A 20,378-nucleotide genomic window follows, 5' to 3' on the forward strand; every position below is an offset into this window, starting at 1 on the left:
GACTTCTTTCATTTTCTCATGACCGTACAGCAGTTTCTAGAACACACACACCATGTGATTGGTTATACTATTGCTCAAACGGTTAGTGGAATGGATGCCTGTGTTTCACAACTGTCTCAGTTTTGATTTCTAATTCAGTAAGTATGGAAAGATAGACCACACATAAGCAAAAGATCTTTGGAGTCTCCAATAATATTTAAGTATAAGAAAGTCTTGAGATCAAAATGTCTGAGATGAGACTGAGGGGCTAACTAACTGCAGTTCAGGAAAAGATCGAGTTGTTATAGATTACTTTTTGAAGACATAGTTCAAGCACTGTTAGTTACAAAAAGGCCAAAAGTGTTAACAGGTAGACAGAGGCTTCAGAAACAATGTAAAGAATGGTTCATTATCACTTCTGAATACATACATACAAATACTGTCATTTAAGGAAATGACTGAGGCAGCTAGAACTATGAGACTGGCAAAAAGTAATAATTGTAAGGCCCACCATTGTCATAAAACAAGAACTCAGTTTTTTTGTGTGTGAAGTATAAATGGAAGGGAGAGGAAGTGTATGTCTGGTGATTGGGGTGGGGTGAGTTAGGGACCACAACTTAATTTTTTAAAGATTTTTATTTACTGATTTCAGAAACAGGAGAGGGAGAGAGGGAATGAAAGAGAGGGAGGGAAGAAGAGAAAAGGAGGGAGGGTGGGAGGAAGAGAGAGAGTGAGAAGAAGGGAGGAGCGGGAAGCATTAACTTGCTACTTCTCCTATGTGCCTTGACAGGGCAAGCCCAGGACTTTGAACTGGCGACCTCAGCATTCCGGGTCAATGCTTTATTCACTGCACCACCACAGCCCAGGCTCAATTTCAAATATACTGACACAATTCCCAGACATACTTCAAAAAGTATAGCCCAATATTTAGGTACACACAGTCTCAGGAACAAATCAAACTATTAGGTAAATGCTGGAGGACTTACACTGGATGAGATGGTGCTGGAGATTGAATCCTAATTTGTTATCTATTTTTGACTCATAAACAAATATGCCTTGTTAATGCTTTTTGCTAACAATGCCTAAGTGATTACAATAGTTAAAGACAGTCCGCAGAGTAAAAATAAGGAAGCATATTCATTCTAACCCAGTGCACCTCTCACTGAACTGGTGAGAACAGAATGAGAGTGAGCAAAGGGGGGGTGGGGTTGAATGGAGAGAGGAGGGGAGGGGAAGAGAAGGTGCAAATGATGAGAGAGAGACAGGAACATCGATCTGCTCCTTTATGTGCCCTGATCGGCATCGAACCAGCAACCCCTGTGCTTCTGGATGATGCTCTCTAACCAACCAAGACTCTATCCAGCCAAGGCTGTTGCTTACCTGCACTAAAGCCTGAACAGCATGAACTTGTCCAGCTATCCTTAAACTATCATCTCCTTCTCCACTACAGAAGGAAGAATCAAAAGAACACGATGTCTCCATGTTGACAAGACAGTGCCGATTCCGAGCGCTATACTCTACTAGGTTTATCAGCAGACCTAGGCCCTACAAAAATTAAAACATGCATATTACTACAGGTGACAATTAAAAGCAAATGAACACAATATACATAACTTTTATTGGCAAAAAGAAACTAATCAGTGTCCTACCATCCACAAAATGGTTAAAAACTAGTATGTAAGATAACGTTCTTCCCAAAGAATGATTTTACCACTTTTCAAAATCACCACTTCCAGTTCTTATATTTATTATTTGTATATAAAGTCCTCCACATCTCACTTTTGTACAGTAAGATCATGTTCATAAGGAGTCTACTGAAAACCACAATATTGCAAACAATCAGTTCTAACCCCAAAGCTAGGATAAAGCTTTTATTGTCAATCAAGTATTTAATGAATCAAATACTCATTTCTGAAACAGTCACATCGACTCACCAGCACTCGAATATCAAATCTCTGCTCCTGAGGTAGGTACTTTGGAACCTGAAGCACACAGCTCATTGCTGTGCCAATCAAGCCATCTTGTTCTCCTGTTTTGGTGCTGCCCCACTCTAAAATAGAAAGTATGAGTGTGAAAATTACTGATTCTTCTTTGTGACAATAAGCAATATATTAACAAGAACATTAAAAGTTAAAAATGTGTAACTATTTCTTTACTGAAATACATTGTTGATTGTAGTATTTCCAAGCCAAGCTACTAGGCTGGTTCTAAAAACTAAAAGCAGTTAAATCTATACATGTATAAGTGAATTACATAATAGTAATTTTTAAAAAAATCACGACATCAAGAAGAAACAAGGGAAATAACTTGTTTTTACATGTAAATATACAATCCTTCCCTGAACATATATGCAGAAACACTACTTACCATTATCATTGGTTAAATTAAGCAGCACCCCAATGATGGCCCGCATGCAGTCTTCCACTGCTTTGCCCACGTGGTTAGTTACGCTCTGCTGAGGCAGAGGCGTGCTATCAGAGAAACATATACTGTTCTCAGCACGGTTATACCGCTGAATCAATTCTTCACAATGCTGCAATGCTCTTAAGAGAAAACAAAATGTAGACTATTATGCTGAACAACAATATACTAAAAATTTCTACTTCACTGAACCTTAATGTTTCAAATCTGTCATAAATGCTGCAAAATTATTTTTCTGTTCCCAAAGTTATAATGTATTGACTATTCAATCATGTACCAAGTACCATATTTCCCCATGTACAAGACATACCCTTTTTAGAAAAATCTGGGGTTTAAAAACTGAGTGCGTCTTATACAGTGGTTGTGACATTTCAAATGTCATAGATGGAACTGAGGACAAGGCAATAAAAGAAGACAGTGATTCGTCATCAGACACAGATGAGGACAAGCTAATGGATGGGAGTTTTGACAGTGATGAGTTGTATGAATTTTATGATGAATAAAACTTGAGTTCAATAACTTTATGTAATAGATTTTTTTAAAGTTTCAGGCCCCCAAATTAAAGTGTGTCTTATACATGAGATTGTCTTATACATGGGGAAATATGGTATGTCTGGTATCACACTAGCTGCTACATTTGACTTACTTTAAGTAATTTTGATAATTAAAATTTTCCCAGACCTAATTAAACTCAATACAGAAGTTTTATTCTGTCGACCTACAGCTGTCCCCCATTTGACCAATCTCTCCAACACAACTGAATTACCTACCATAACCCCTCCCCAAACAGGATAAAATTTTAAAGAGCTAACATTAGACACTTCTGAACTTCATTTAGATGTTTTTCATTTAGAATGCATGCTCTTAGCAGGTAGATAATATTATTTATATTAATACTGCCTAATAACCTTGTTGTATATATGGGTATTAAATGCTTCATAAACATTAGAGCAAATGACAGGAGGTCATTTAACTGATATGTCTCCTGGCACACATCAAGGTCTCAGCTGCACTCAAGGACTCTCAAGATGCTACCCAAAATAACAGGAAAATGTAATGCTTAAGCAGGTCTGGTATTTCTGAAGACTCTCTTTAAATCACCAAGTCCATTAAAAAAAGTCTTGGAGAGATGATATAAACTGACTCTGTCAGCTGATTTGTCAGGTAGTATACACTATACGAAACCCTTAATTCCTGCATTTATCGGTGTTTTATGAAAATGTTTAAAAAACCAGGTGAGTGATCTTTCACAAATACCCAACTCTGATCACTACTGCTACTTCTAAGACATTTGATGCAAAGTTCCTAGTTACAACAAAAAAGCTAAAACCTGTCACAGTAAACACCTCATTTTAGAACAGTGTTTCTCAACGTGGGGCCCACGCCCCACAGGGGGGCAATTCGATAGTTAAGGGGGGCAATTTGAAAATGGACTCAACACGACTTTAACTCTTTCGCCCCGGGCCATTTAAATGCAATGCTAGATATCGGTGCCAAATTTAACAAAAAATGCAATTCTTAAATAATTGCAGTAAATAATTATTAAGTATAATTTCGTTTGACGAGACCAAAATATCAACTGGGTGATTGGCGACGTCAAGTAAACTTCGTCCTGGGTTCACCGTGGAGTGTGCCGTCAGCCGCGGAGAACCCCGGACGTTTTAAAAACTCGCTAAACAACGCAGTTATTCTCACCTAATTGGCCCATCGCAACTTCTGTAGTGTTTCGCATCATTCAGTTGGTGTTAATTTGAAATAAGTGTCAGTCAAAACTGTTGTAAAAGCTCGTTGATTTAATAAATATACATATATATATTGCATAGATATAATTGGTAAGTATTTGATTTTATTTTTATCAATATTAAACTCTTTATTTATAAAATCTCTGTGCAGCAAGCATCAAGTGCAAGGATCACACTAAATTAAAATAATAAATTAATATAGAAAAATCTGTATTAAAATTATTTGGAATTCAAATTTGTTTTTCATTATATGTTTTGAAATTTTACTTACTGTGTTTTGTTAACAATTTCATAGTGATTTCTTCCTAGAACCTATCATTTATGTTTATTAAGTGAACAAATCAATTTTTTAATGTTAAAAATTATGTATGTTACATAGGGGGGGACATAAAAATTTTAGAAAGGTTAAGGTGGGGCATGGCACAAAAAAGGTTGGAAAACACTGTTTTAGAAAGTCCTTGTCAGGAGTCATAAAATATACAAGAGATATTTTAAAGATAAGAAACAAATTTAACTTGCAAGAATACTCCGGTAAGAAAGGATTAAACAGTAAAATAAAAAAAAGCTAGAATACATGCTTTGATGGTACCAAGAGATACAAAATTTGCAAAATACAAGACAAAAGAGATGGAGGGGAAATTAACAGATTAATAGAATCTATTAAAGCATCGGACTAGGACACAGAGGACCCAGGTTTGAAACCCCAAGTTTGCAGGCTTGAGCACAGGCTCATCTGGTTTGAGCACAGCTCACCACCTTGCACCCAAAGTCGCTGGCTTGAGCAAAGGGTTACTCGGTCTGTTGTAGCCTCCCTCCCCTCCCCCCCCAGTCAAGGCATATATGAGAAAGCAAACAATGAACAACTAAGGAGAGGTGCCGCAAGGAAGAACTGAAGCTTCTCATCTCTCTCCCTGTCTGTCCGTCCCTCTGTCTCTGTAACCAAAAAAATGAAAAATAAAAATTATCTATTAGAGCCCTGGCCAGTGGCTTCAGGGGATAAAGTGTTGGCCCAGTGTATGTACATCTCAGATTCAATTCCCAGTGAGGGCACATAGGAGAAGTGACCATCTGCTTCTCTCCTCCTCCTCTATCTCCCCTTCTTTCCCTCTTCCCCTCCCATAGCCAGTGGTTCAACTGTTTCAAGAATGGCTCCAGGCACTAAGGATGGCTTGGTTGGTCCAAGTGCCACAGCCCCAGGTGCTAAAAATAGCTCGGTTGATTCGAGCATCAGACCAAGACAGGGGTTGCCAGGAGAATCCTGGTCGGGGAGCATGTGAGAGTCTATCTCCTCTCCTCTCACCTAAAAATAAAATAAACAACAAAAACTGGTGTGCCACAAGACTTAAAAAAAATTATTAGAAAGTACACACTACTACAAATTTGAGACCTGCAAATTAAAAATTGGACATATAATATTAAGTAATTAATAAATTATAGAGTATGAAAATAGTAACATGGCAAAGATTATGCAGCCAAAGACAAAGTTGGGATCATAGTACAGGTCTAGTGTTGTCTCACGGACATAATTTTTCACTGGCCAGTCTCCAAATTCCCACACAGATTTGGGAATGGTGATACTGTATAGCTTGGGGGAATTTAATATAAGATATCTATAGTAACTAAAAAAAAAAAGAAAGAAAATAGTAACATGGTTATATTAAGAGTCATCTTTTATATACTCAAGTACTTACAAATAAAATGATATGAAATCTGTAGTTTGCTTCAAGATAATATAGAATGACGAATGGACAGGGTTACAGATGGAAACAAAACTAGCCATGATTCATGATTATTCAAGCTGAATAATTATACTATTTTATCGCCTTCTGTCGTGTTTGAAATTCTCCAAAATAAGAGGTTAAAAAAAAGATAAACTTGAGACAGGTAGTGAGTAGGCCTTTCATATTATACTAAGGACTTTGGACATATGCAAAAACAGTAAGGAATCATGGAGATTTGGAGTTTGGGATTATTTTAATAAAGCAGAGGCTTGTGGAAGGTTAACCTCCTGTGGTACTGTACTAGACAGACTAGACGCCAGACGACTAGGGCAGAGCTATCAATAATTAGGATAAAGATATTAGAAAGAGGCACTAGCATTAGCTGAGGTGACAGCATTAGCCTAATGTCATGGAAATTAAGCTGAGAGTGTGTGCACTGGGGGAGGAAGAAATTACGTAAAGATCTGAGAAAACACTAACTTGCACTATGCTGTACTGCATCTGTATACAGAATTCGACAGACAGAAGTATTGTATGAAGGCAGGTGATACAATTGTATTTCCTTTATGGTCAATCCAAATGCTTTAATAAAAAGTGTTATTTCAGAAAAACTTACTTGGCTGATGAAACAATGAGCTGTGAATCTTTATATGCTATCAAATAGCTCTGATTCTCTGGATTGTGCACTGTTACCTAAAAGGAAAAATTGTGAAATGATTATGGCAATCTGCAATTTTCATTCACTCACATATAACATGCTATGCTTAGTCTAAAAGACATAATAAAGATGTGAAGATTCAGCCCTTGTCACATAAGAAGTAACAACCCACATGTTCCAGATTTAAAATAATAGAGCTATCACTTTATTACAAAATTAAAATATCACTGTTATAATGGCTTCTTCATAATTAATGTATTTTGTGCTATACATTCACCGTAATTACTACACACTTTGTCAGAAAAGAGCAAATTCTGTCTTATAAACAAACTAATCAGGTTCTTAAGTGGGTTCATTGAGGATAAAAATTATAAAGGAGCGGACAAAAGTAGGTTCACAGTTGTGAGTACACAAAACATTTTATTCTTGTATTTATATTATTGCCATATGAACACCTATAAACCTACTTTTGCCTACTGCTATATATATGTTTATCAAACATACCTAAGCACAACTGAAATTGAAGGAACAATTTCAATTTCAACTATGCTAGAACATTTAATTACAATAGATTATTTTCCCACAGAAATTTCAAAAAGCATCTAGCTAATCTAATCTGATAATTACACAATCTATGCATCCTGAAATTCAACAGCAGCATAAATTCTAATCTACACTGAATGGGGTTAAGTTATTCATAAAAGCCAAAGAACAAATCTAACACACAGTTCAACAGTATCATTCTTCAACACCAAAAAATATTATTACAAGCTGTGATTACAAACAATCTGACTCAAATAATGGCTAAAGCAAGAAAATCTTTATTAATTAAAAAACAAAACAAAAACCTGACTGCATTTAACTATCATTTTCCCTAAACAAGTTAATACATTTAAGCAGAATTCCACATTAAGGAAAGAATGAAACTACTTGGCAATATAAATAAACCTGACATGCAAGGTTTTGTATGGAACAACCATAGATATATTCTTAAATTACCTAACTAGTCATTTAATTTGTTCAATAACACTGCCTGTTCAAAGTATGCATTATAATTTCAATTTGTTTTAAAAAAAAGTTAAACTCTAGAATATGTAATATAAGTTATGTGATGGTCTCAGTCACAATTAAGGTTAAATAACTTCCCCCAAATAGTTATCTATACTTACACTTTCTAGAACTCGTAAACATCTCTCTGCTCCCCACAGTGAGGCTACTAGTTTCTCTTCATCTTCATCTCTACTTAGATGATCCACACATTCTTTCACTAGGAGAGAAGAAATGGATACAAATTACTATGTCTCAACATCTCAGTACCTTCCCCCTTAAATAACATGAAAAGCCATCTGTACACATGCTATGAATATGCAGAAACTTCCCTGAACATTATTTATTCTAAGTTTTATATTATGGGATGTTGTGATGTGTAAGACTCTAATTTATTGTAATTATTTTATTTCCATAACTTCCCAATTTCAAAGCATTAACGGCATTTCCTTTAAAAAGTTAGATTTGCAACATGCTACTAAAGAACAGATCTTTTCAAAATGATGAAATTATTTTTAAAACATAAATAAAATATTTTCTTCAGGCTTTTAAATAATACATGTATTTATCATACCTTTATCTACAATATGATCCAGACCACCCAAAAGCCGGAGTTCTTCTTTAAACCAGTCTCCTGCTCGTTTAGAAGTAAGGGACAATAGTGTCTCCATAGCTAAATGCCCAGTCTAAAAAATCAGAAGTACCATTAATGAAAATTCACTTTTAGCAATGAGGCAGTACTTACGGAGGCTGTTTTCTTTTAGAAAAGTTCACTGCATGCTACCAGCCCATAATATTCTTTATAATACAGTAAATGCTTTTATAAATAAAACTGAAGTGAGTTTAATTTTTATCTCAATAGTCTAAGCTGAAGAAATGTTTTTAACCATTGCTTGTTTTCATAGAGAAAGCCCATTATTAAAAGTCTATCAATTATCAGTTCAAGAATATATACATACTGGCTTTATTCCTATGGTATACATACAGGCTTAAGGGTGAGACTGATGAATTCAAGTGTACATGTACTTTAGCTGTAATCAATAAATTGGATTAATTTACCACAAGGGCAAAACCAAGTAATACTCCAGGAGCAAAATTTGGGTTGCCCTCAATCCTCAAACACTAATCACTTTAAATGTTTTCTTATTGCTTTCGTTTACATTTTTCTAACTACAGTAAACCAACATTTTTTCACATATTGTTTCCCTGTCAATTCTTCCTTTCTTATTTACCTGCACATTTGCTTATCTTCTTCTTATTGTTATATGTAACATCTATTCCAAATAAAAATCTTTTGTTACTTTTAGCATTTCAAATTTATCAGGCTTAAACTTTATACTGCAAAGTTAGCAGTTTAGATACACACATCATGTGGCCACCATGACAAAATTACATATAAATTACTCAAGACCACCACTAGAGGAAGCACAAAACAATAAGTCATATTTACAACTTGACAAATTTTTCTTTCTCTTTGCCTTTATTTTCTTTTCTACTGTTTTTTTTAAAAGCACATGGCCATCCCCAAAGAACAATTTGGTTCTTCTTACAACAGGAAATTCAGCATAACAAAAGAAATGTTTTAATTCGCAAAGCTGAAAAGACCTGCTTTTCTTCCCAAAGCTCCTTTTCTTTTAAAGATGCAAGTTTACATTAAGTCCTCCTGGCCTATTTGGAACTGAATATAAAATAGGTATTCAGAAGTGCAAAAAACACATCTTACTAGCAAATCTTAGTATTACAGATTTAGAGGAGATCTAAAATATTTTAGTCTAATCTTTAACAAGGTTGATGTCTGTGGTGATGAAGGTAAAGAATACAGAACTAGAACTCAATACTACAAAAACAGATTCCATTTTGCCCAAGTCCCTGGAATAGTAATTTAATAAGATCAGTTGAGGTACATTAGCTCATGAGTCACAGTGAAGCTGAAGCCTAAGGAGGCTTCCTTATTTAGGAAGAAAGGGGACAGCAATTTGATGTTAATATAGCAAAAGCTCAAAAGTTTTTAGGCTAAGAAGGGACTTTACCATTTGTTTCTATTGCCATAAAAAGGATTGTTTTATAATTTAGGCTATTTTCAGGATAGTGTTAATTAGCAAACTGGAATAGTTCTCAAAGACTTACAGCACAACCCAATCATTTAATCAAAATATTATACTCAGCTACAGTTAGTTCTGTTATTTAAATTACATCTGAAAACATTTTAATATTGTTTTATATTATCTTTCCATTGCACACCAGGAGCAGCAATATATTTTAAGGAAGAAATTAAGCAATTAATAAAAGAAAACTTCCGTATGGGGGGACAGACACTATACAAACAATGTCTACTTAAGACACTGATATTAAGTTAGGAAGAAAAAAAGACATTCATTTTAAAATTAGCAACCTGAGTGCTCTAGTTTTAGTTTTAATCATGTGAGTAAACTATTTAACACAGTAAGAAAGTTATTGTGCTGGTATTTACCACCCTAATAAAGTTAACAAACCCTGAAGGTAATTCAATAAACAAGTTTATCATGTTATTTAATACCAAATATCTGGAATGAGTCTAAATGTTGAATAATAAGGGAGACCAAAAAAAACACACACCATAAAGGTACATTTATTTAATTATGCAGCAAATAAAAATTATAGACTAAGATTTATTCTTTTATATCATTAAAATTTTATATATGTTGCAAAAATATTAAAAGTGAATATAATTATTAATATATTTTAAAAATAGAATAAAAAGTTTAGTGAGGTAATCTTTTATCCATATTTGTCTAACTGTAATTAATATGTGGAAGTACTATTAGTAGTTCGTGTCAATTTTGTATCATGCCTTTTAATGTTAACTTGCTTTTCCTCCCCTCAATTCCCAGTTTACCCAAATTCCCTACTCTACCTTCACCAAACAGAGCACTATCCCTAAGTCACATCTGGCTAGCACAACAAAGCATTCTATAATTTTTGAGGCAACTGCTACAGCCTACAGTTTAGTATAAAGTAGAAAAACAAAACAAAACAGTTTACAGCTTTGATGTTGAAAATACCTAAAAGTCAAATGACACATAAACAAATACTATTATTTTTTCCAAAAATAACACAGCAAATTATCTTCTACTGGCCCAGTAATCTTGGGAAATATTATTGATTCTATAAGTGAAAAAGACATAAAAGCGATAGTCATCTTTAACTTGGAGATAATGTGTTGAGCATAAGGGTAGCCATGACCTGGATTATGAGGGACAATGCTCCAGGGAGGGCAGATACCTTGGAATCTTCCCTCAAGAGTCTTGGTCCCTTGAAGCAGTTAATAGAACACCCTGAGATACTCTAAAATAAGTGAATGCTCACTGAAAATGGCCCTTGCAAATTCTCTGAATCCTTATTCCTGAAACTCAAAGAGAGTAAGAATTCAAATTCCTACTAGCTTAAATGTAGTTTCTATATTTGAAAAGAATATATAAGAGAAAAGGATTAGGCAAATGGCAATAAAAAATTTACTGGCAAAAAACTAAATACAGATGGGCTAGTATAGGAGTTTTGGGCAGGGAACAGAATTATGCTCAGAACTAAACTTTAGGAGTATTTGCTGAATTGTAAACCATTAGGTTAAATCTGTCCAAAGTCACAAACTTGCTGTGACTAAAAACTTTCTGAAATTTTTATTTTATAATGGAAGGAAGGAACCCACCGTTATATTTTCTAGATCAAGATGCTTGTTGTGTACAGTTTCACAGAGCCTTCGAATTTTTTCCTTGATTTTGTTCATGTCTTTTTCATTCAGTAGCTTAGCTGAAGAAGCATCTTGTTCCAGTTCTAGAAGTCGAATCATTAGGTCTAGGCTAGCTCTATCAAGATCCATGTTCAAACGATCTCTACTCAATATGTACATGAGGGCAGCTGTACAAAGGGACAGATTCTTCAACAGATCCCAAAAAAAAAAATTGATGTAATCAATTAGTGGCAATTTCAGGAAATAAGACCATTTTGACATTCATTCACATGGTGGAAACCTTAAAAATGTTTTATTCATTGAAATCCTGACCACTTAAAATATTATTTAGAAATATGAATTAAAGCACGCTGCTTAAATTTTTGCTTTCTACAGATCTCCACACATGAATGTTCCAAAGCTGGAGGAATATAAGTGGAAATACATATTTCTTAGGCCATCCCATGCTACACAGAGTTGACAGAAATTGTGTGTGCATGTATGTGAAAGAGAGATAGGAAAGGAGAGAGATGAGAAGCATCAACTTTAGTTGTTCATTGATTGCTTCTCATACGTGCCTTGACTTGACTCAGGGCCCCAGTCAAGCCAGAGATCCCTTGTTCAAGCCAGTGACCTTGGTTGGGCTCAAGCCAGTGAGTCACCTTGAGGTTTCGAACCTGGGATCTCAGTATCCCAGCTCAACACTCTATCCACTATACCACCACCAGTCAGACTACAGAACATTTTTTTTTCAGCTTTGACTGTATAATCCTATTCTACAATACAATCACACTTATTCTTTATTATTAAATAAAGTCAAATTTCAGTAAATAAAATCAATGTGTTTTAAAATTCTGTTGTAGCAGAAACTTATGCTACTTTTCTCTATAAAATAAACACAACTGAGTTTGTGTCAATATATAAAAGATGCCCAAATAAGCACATTTAGATCAATTTCTTTAAAATAAACCAATCAGGTCTGGTTGAATCAAGTAATGAAAAATAAAATGTGTTCTCAAAATCATTCAAATCAGATAATTAACACATTTTGCTTACAATAATTATTAACATCTACAAGTAATGAAAGTGTAGTTTAGGTAAGCATTAATATAACAAAAAACCCTCCCTGGCCAGTTGGCTTAGTGATAGAGCGCTAGCCCAGCTTGTGGAAGTCCCGAGTTTGATTCCCAGTCAGGGCACACAGGAGAAGTGACCATCTGCTTCTCCACCCCTCCCCTCTCCTCTCTATCTTCCCTTCCTGCAGCCATGGATCAAATGGTCCATGGAACAGTTAGCCCCAAGTGCTGAGGATGGCTCCATGGCCTGTGTCTCAAGTGCTAAAAGAGCTCGGTTGCTGAGCAATGGAGCAACGCCCCAGATGGGCAGAGCATCACCCCCTAGTGGGCTTGCCAGGTGGATCCCGGTTGAGAGTCTGTGCCTCCCTGCTTCTCACTTAATATTAAAATAAAATAAAAAAATAACAAAAAGGTTTATGTTAGGATATTCTAACATATGAGATATACTGTACTTTTACTTATTTCAGTGCAGAGAAACACAATTAACTATGTAAAGATTTAAACTTTAAATCCCCAAAAGAAGAGAGATTTCAGACCAAGTGACTAAATGCTTACACAGCAAATTACTTTTGAAAATTAACAGTTCTCTTCTATTTCCTCCCCTCATTGTTATGTATCTGTTACAACCTGGTGATGGAGTTATCCTCACTCAGGGTTAAGTACAGGACTTTCAGTTTCAGAAGACACAGTAGTAGAGTAGTAGATTATGTCTCCTATTCTGCATTTGAAACAATTTCTTTGAACAAAAATATAAAAAAGTCATCTCAAAATATCACTACTGATAATAATTAGTAATGATTATTTTAACTTCAAAAATGTTAAAACTGAACTTTATTATCTATTTTGAAAAAGCATCAAAGTCAAAATAAAAATGGAATTCTTTTTCACAATGAGCTATGTCCCAGATTCAATATCCATAGAAAATTTTTTCCAGTACATTCTGATGAGAGGAAATCAATACTCATAGAATTAAATATTCAGTATGGTACGGTGTGTTAGCTATAATAATTTTTTGTTTGTTTTTTTACAGAGACAGAGAGAGAGAGAGAGAGAGAGAGAGAGAGAGTCAGAGAGAAGGACAGATAGGGACAGACAGACAGGAACAAAGAGAGATGAGAAGCATCAATCATTAGTTTTTCGTTGTGACAGCTTAGTTGTTCATTGATTGCTTTCTCATATGTGCCTTGACTGCAGGCCTTCAGCAGACCGAGTAACCCCTTGCTGGAACCAGCGACCTTGGGTCCAAGCTGGTGAGCTTTGCTCAAACTAGATGACCCGTGCTCAAGCTGGCAACCTCAGGGTCTCAAAGCTGGGTCCTCCACATTCCAGTCCGACACTTTATCCACTGCGCCACTGCCTGGTCAGGCAATGTTTTAATATTATATATTGACAAGAGGAAAAAATGTCATGAGAAAATCTTAAATGATTTATTAAGCAATAACTTCTGACATAGAGCTCTGTATTTTAGCAAATAAAACTTAACCCATATTTAGGAAATATTATATGTGGATATCCACTTATTTGTCAATAACCAAACAGATTAGAATTTTAAAATAATGCTTCTCAACCCCAGAAACTTAAAAATACCTGATGGTGCTGGGAATCATCCAAGGTTTTGAAGACCATTGCTACCATTCCATGTGCTCTCAGGTGCATTCGAAAACTGGGCATGGCACATTTAGTAGCCAAGCTAATAACACTAGAAGAAAACAGATTAGGTTAGGGAGACTGAAAATACCTGGTACATTAGTATTTGTTCTGCACAATACCAAAACAAGCAAATGGGGACGGGCTGCCAAAACACTGCCGGTACAGATCACAGTACAAAAAGCATTGAAAACCGAATTATTAAAAATTTACCTATGTATAATATGTGATCATGTATATTATAGAAATATATGATCATCTTTAGTTTATTTCTTACATTAGTACTACAATTAAAACAAAGTCTCAGCTATTTTTCATAATGAAGACTATAAATAATATTTGATTAGGTATGTTCTGATTGACTGGATAATTTTAATCCATTATAGCATGCAAAAGATTACCCAAACTAAAACATGCTTAAATGAATCAAATTAATCACTTGCACATCTAAAACTCTAGACTGAAAGAGAATTTAAAAGCTTCTTTGGCATAACACTTCTTTCAAGAACTGGACACTGAAGCCCATAATAGTATATTAAAAAACTATAAATATCCAACTTTCCTTTGTCCATGTATAATCAAGTCCCTTATAAGAAATCAATCACATTTTAACTTATTATTACTGGCTATAAACTACATCCAAAATAACAAAATCAGAAGCGTTTAACTCTATTCACTTGGAAAATTTTAATGAGCTATATCCCATACATACAATTATCAAATAAAAAATAAGAGCTTACCTAAGGCAACGTGTGTTTAGAGGCTGAGTGCTCTTTAAGCCACTTAACAAGTACTCAATGTCATCGGTGAACTCTTGGTTTTCACCAAATTCCACCACATCATTGAAGTGCTTCACGTGCTGAACAACAGTATATAACTGCCAAGAAAAAGATAAGTCCATCTCTTTTGTAACTGTGAACGTGCATGTTTAGTTAAATCTATGGGCTTGCTGTACTAAAGTGAATAAAATCATTTATTATGTAGGAATTATAAGATATATTTTTAAAACACTGGTAGTTCTAGGGTAAGTTCCTGACTCAAAACTGTGAATATCAGTCTACTGTTATTTGTTCAAGACACTAAAAGGCTAAATGTCACACGCAAAACTCTATCCACGTGCAGTAAAACTTGACAGCTGCTTACTTCTTTGTCTTCTTTTCTGCATTTTAATGCAGTAACAATATCCTGGTAGGGCTGAGTAGGTATTGTCACAGTTTTTATCACTTTGGGTGGTGGTGCAGGAGCCTTAAAAACTCCATCATCTTTTTGATTTGGTTCCTTTGAAGACAGCCTCACCTATTAAAAAATAGATTCAGTTAGTTATTCAGTTAGGTAATCTCTTCTACCTAGCAAATTTAGCTTAAGAAAAAAGATGAGAGGAAGCCTCAGAAAGGTCGTAAGGGATATTTTAAAAATTCCATTCACTAGCAGGTACGATTAATAGATATTTTACTTACAAAAGAATCACTCAGTAATTCCTCCTAATCTTTTCTAACCTTACATTTCATATAATTTGTTATTTGTCTCCAGGACCATTAGAAGGAATAAAAACCACAATTTACACACATAAATAGCATTGATAAGAAGTTAGAAACGGCCTAACCAGGTGGTGGCGCTGTGGACAGAGCAATGGACTAGGACGCAGAGGACCCAGGTTCAAAACCCAAAGGTTGCAGGCTTGAGCACAGGCTCACCAGCTTGAACGCAGGGCCACCAACTTGAAGTCTACGGTTGCCGGCTGGAAGCCCAAGGTTGCTGGCTTGAACAAGGAGTCACTCGCTCTGGTAGAGCGCCACCCGCCACCCTCCTCCCTCATCAAGGTACATATGAGAAAGCAATCAATGAACAACTAAGGTGCTGCAACGAAGAATTGATGCTTCTCATCTCTCTCCTTCCTGCCTGTCTCCCTCTCTCTGTCACCAAAAAAAAAAAAGGGACAGAAAAACTATAACAGATAGACAAAAGAATTTTTAAATCACAGAAATCTGTAGTTTATAGAATAGCAATAAATAACCAAAATAAGAGCAGAGTATATAATTATTAATATGCACAATGACTTTATACTAGTAAAATGAGTTTAATATATTCAACCTAAGAAGAGAAGAAACTAACTATACATTTTATTTTAGAAAGATCTCGATCCCTAACTTCTGTTGTTAGAAAGACCTCACCCCTTGAGAGCTCCGGTTGACTGAAATGTTAGCACTATCTTTAAGTATTAATATGGTCCTACCAGTTATTCTGAAGTAAAGAATTTGCTAAGAATCTTTTATTTACAAATATGTTTTGAACTAAAAGGTAGTACTGGGATGCAGGAAAAAGTTCTCCTCTAAAAAGAAAATTAACCACTCACAGCCACTGTAAGATCTATGTAGGATGTAATTTACAATACAGCTCTTAGTAGTTAATATGAAGTTCAAATATGGACTATTTGTCCTTTAAAACTAAACACCATAATTCCACAAAATGTGCATCAGAAGGAAAAAGTGACCCAAAATTTATAAACTAGTAGGATGAAAATTTCTGTAATCCTGTCCATAACTTTCATTTTTCCAATGAATTAAACTGAAGCCATTAATTTTAGTTAGAAAGCCCAAAATAAATTGTTAAACAGGAAAACCAGATATATTCAAATTATGAATAAAGATAGCAAATTAAACAAATACAAAGTGAAAAAAAAAAGTAAAGTTCACTTACTGGGGCACTCTGCGGTTTCACTACTGGTGGCCCAGGTAGTTCTTCTGAGTCTGGATGGTTCCAATGTCTGGCATTATATACAGCTTTTGTAGGAGACTACAGAAATGAGAGAAAGGTCAACTGTCTCCATACTTTCATTATAAAATTGTCTCCTTTAATAAAAGAAAAATCACAATGAATGATTTAAATGCATAAAATATACCCTAGACAGAGCAGGATTCACAGTATTATACCAGGCTCATATTCCCAACATGCTCCCATGCCTATGGCAGGCATGGAGTCGGTGTAGCATTATGTCACAGAATGAACCAGTGCTCTGGGAAAACTATTACCAACCAAGAGAAAAAATTACGCCTCTCACCAGGCTTGTACTAACTTACTTATCAACATAGTTAATTCAACATGTTCTCTATTCCTCATGCTACTAATTCTTGGCCCACATTCTTCCCACAGTGGAAACTGGGCAGCTTATGACAAGTGATAAAGATCCATATTCATTTAAATTAAATGAATATTGGGACCAAATGAGTACCATTAGTCAAGTTTTCCAATTTTATAAAGGTAAATACGGTATATATGCCATGTTACAAAACATAGTGGAGTCCAAAGCAATAGTACTATGTAATAACTTCCACTATTCTAGCCTGACGAGGTGGTGATGCAGTGGATAGAGCGTCGGACCAGGACACGGAGGACCCAGGTTCAAATCCCCGAAGTTGACAGCTTGAGCGCGGGCTCATCAGGTTTTAGCAAAGCTCACTAGCTTGAGTGCAAGGTCACTGGCTTGAGCAAGGAGTCACTCGGTCTGCTATAGCCCCCACCAGTCAAGGCACATATGAGAAAGCAATCAATGAACAACTAAAGAGCTGCAATGAAGAATTGATGTTTCTCATCTCTCTCCCTTTCTGTCTGTCCCTATCTGTCCCTCTCTCTGACTCTGTCTCTGCCACAAAAAAAAAAAAAAAAAAAATCCAGTTAAACAGTAAGCTCTACTACTACTTGTTACTCGGTATTTTTCTCATTTGTAAAACTCTACTGCAATTGGTTGTTGTAAGGATTAAATAACTATAAGACACTTAGAAGAATGCCTGAAACAGTATGTGCGATACAAGTATTAATTATTATCAATAATACTAATGATAATAATTTATGTATTCATGTGCAATTCTGAGCCTAGCATTTTCATAATACTGGAATATATGTTCTATTCACCTAATAAGGAATGCAAAAAACAAATGGAATAACTGACAGGAAAACACTTTGTGAACATGTACTATTATAAAAAAAGCAAACAGAGATATATTGTCCTAACTCACCTCTAAAGTCCTTGAATAATATCCCTGATGAATACAGATATAAAATCCTCAACAAAAACTAGTATATGAAAAGATGCTCAACATCATTAATCAAGAGAAATGCAAATCAAATTCACAATGAGGTATTACATCACACCCATTAAGACAGCCAATGTCAAAAGAATAGAAAACAACAAGGGCTGGCGACAATGCAAATGGAAACCAGTTCCATGAACACTGGTGGTAGGAACTTAAATGGTGCGGCCTTTATAGAACGCAGTATGGAGGTCCCCAAAACATTAAAAATAAAATTATCAGATGATCCCGCAATCACACTTTGGAGTATTTATCCAAAAGAATTGAAATCAGCCTGGGCAAGTGGTGGAGCAGAGGATAGAGCGATGGCCTGGGATGCAGAGGACATAGGTTCGAAACCCTGAGGTTACCAGCTTGAGTGTGGGCTCATCCAGCTTGAGCGCAGTATCACCCAGCTTCAGCATGGGATCACAGACATGATGATCCCATGGTCACTGGCTTGAGCCCAAGGCCACTGGCTTGAGCAAAGGGTCACTGGCTCGGCTAAAGCCCCCTGGTCAAGGCATATATGAGAAAGCAATCAATGAACAACTAAAGTGTCGCATCTACAAGTTGATGCTTCTCATCTCTCTCCCTTTCTACTTGTCCCCCTCTCAAAAAGAAAAAAGAAAAAACGAATTAAAATCAGGATCTCAAAGAAATATTTCTATTTGTACTCCCATGTTCACTGTAGTACTTTCTCACAATAACTAAGAAGTAGAAATAACCTAACTGTCCATCACCAGATGAATAGATAAAGAAAATGTTAGATATACGCACACACCAAATTATTACTTACCCATAAAATAAAAGGAAATTCTATGATATGCTTGTAAGAAGGGCTCCTAGTGGCTAACTGGGCTCAAAATAAATAAGTAAATAAAAGCAGAGCCTAGCAGCCATTTCTACAAAGAGTCATCTCAAGCAAATTGCAGAAGCCTCTGTACTAAACTTCCTGCCTGCATTGTTTCAGCCAACAAAGCCAACCCTTATAAAAGTTTCCTGAAATTCTACTTCAATCACTAGAATTGAGGCTTTCCCCTTCCAATCAGAGTTGTGCCCCTTAGGCTAATCAAACTGTGAGGATCCGAGTGTCCTTATTTGCAAGAGAATGGACCAATCAGGAACCAGGGGCACTGCTGTCTGTCCATATATGCCAGCTCCCCTCTGGTGTGGGGAGTACACTCTTCCTGGCAGTCTGAACCCTGAGAGGGAAGCAGACCATCACAGAGCACAGCAGAGCTGCCTAGCTGAAGGCAGGCTTGGCAGCAAGGCCACCTGGCCCCTGAGCAGCCACATAGCCATGCTGCATCCCTGTTTGCACTGAATCAAATCTGGGATTCCAAATTGGGGATTCCTGCTGGCACTGAATTGGCTTTAAAGACCATCAGACCATCAGCTGACACCCTTAGGATGTTATGCTAAATAAGTAAGTCACAGAACTAATAACAGCATGACTCAACTTGTATGAACTATCTAAAGTTGTCAAAACTCAAAAAAAAAAAACCAAAAAAAAAAAAACCCAGAAAGAATGGTGGCCAGCAATAGCAAGAGAAGGGAAATGGGGAGTTGCTGTTCATTGAGTATAGAACCCAGTCATGCAAGATGAAAAAGTCCTAGAGATCTCTTTTGCAACATTATGCTTACAGTTATCAGCTAATAATACTGTACTGTACATTAAAAGTTTCCTTAGAGGGTAGTCATGTGGTGGCACAGTGGATAGAGCATCCACCTAGATGCTGAGGCTGCCGGTTCAAGACCCCTCCTTGCCCAGTCAAGGCACATAACAAGAAGAAACTATGCTTCCTGCCCCTTCTCCCCACCACCTCTCTCCCCTCTAAAATCAATAAATAAAATCTTTTAAAAAGATGTTTCCTAAAATGGTAATCTCATGTTATGGTTTTGACCCCAACGAAAACTTTCTTCATGCCCTGGCCAGATAGCTCGATTTGTTAAGAGCATCATCCCAAAGCACAGACGCTGCTGATTCGATCCCCAATTAAGGCACATACAAGAACAGACTGATGTTCCCCTTTCTCTCTCTCTTCTTGCTGCCTCTCTCACTAAAATCAATAAATATTAAAAAAAAAAATTTTTTCAAACTGTTACAGATATATAGAATAACTGAATAAATTATATTAAAGGACACATTCAATGAACTTTCTGCTTATTCTATTGAAGAAGGCGATTTAGTAATACTATTATTTTAAAGTTTTAAATGATGTTTCACCATTTTAATGCTAATGAGTAATCTATAAGAAAGTGGATCGAATTAGAACTTTCCTGAATTGTAAACTGAAAGTTGTACATGCCT

At 35.8% G+C, this 20,378-nt stretch overlaps 1 protein-coding gene and 1 pseudogene across 2 annotated transcripts in view; one reads left to right on the forward strand and one right to left on the reverse strand.

Moving 5' to 3' along the window:
• The window catches only part of WAPL (WAPL cohesin release factor), a 95,942-nt gene that overhangs the window by 11,576 nt on the left and 63,988 nt on the right, over window positions 1-20,378 (reverse strand). For both annotated transcript variants that reach the window (XM_066242087.1, XM_066242086.1), the window contains exons 5-15: window positions 16,695-16,790; window positions 15,141-15,293; window positions 14,738-14,874; window positions 13,938-14,049; window positions 11,254-11,481; window positions 8,143-8,254; window positions 7,691-7,788; window positions 6,480-6,556; window positions 2,347-2,522; window positions 1,914-2,029; window positions 1,360-1,524 (exon numbers count right to left, since the gene is read on the reverse strand). In XM_066242087.1, the coding sequence (XP_066098184.1) occupies window positions 1,360-1,524; window positions 1,914-2,029; window positions 2,347-2,522; window positions 6,480-6,556; window positions 7,691-7,788; window positions 8,143-8,254; window positions 11,254-11,481; window positions 13,938-14,049; window positions 14,738-14,874; window positions 15,141-15,293; window positions 16,695-16,790 (1,470 nt within the window). The remainder of the gene's footprint in view (window positions 1-1,359; window positions 1,525-1,913; window positions 2,030-2,346; window positions 2,523-6,479; window positions 6,557-7,690; window positions 7,789-8,142; window positions 8,255-11,253; window positions 11,482-13,937; window positions 14,050-14,737; window positions 14,875-15,140; window positions 15,294-16,694; window positions 16,791-20,378) is intronic.
• LOC136313785 (small nucleolar RNA SNORA23) lies at window positions 5,589-5,704 on the forward strand (annotated as a pseudogene).

The sequence above is a fragment of the Saccopteryx bilineata genome, chromosome 9 (assembly GCF_036850765.1).
Source record: "Saccopteryx bilineata isolate mSacBil1 chromosome 9, mSacBil1_pri_phased_curated, whole genome shotgun sequence".
NCBI lineage: Eukaryota > Metazoa > Chordata > Mammalia > Chiroptera > Emballonuridae > Saccopteryx > Saccopteryx bilineata.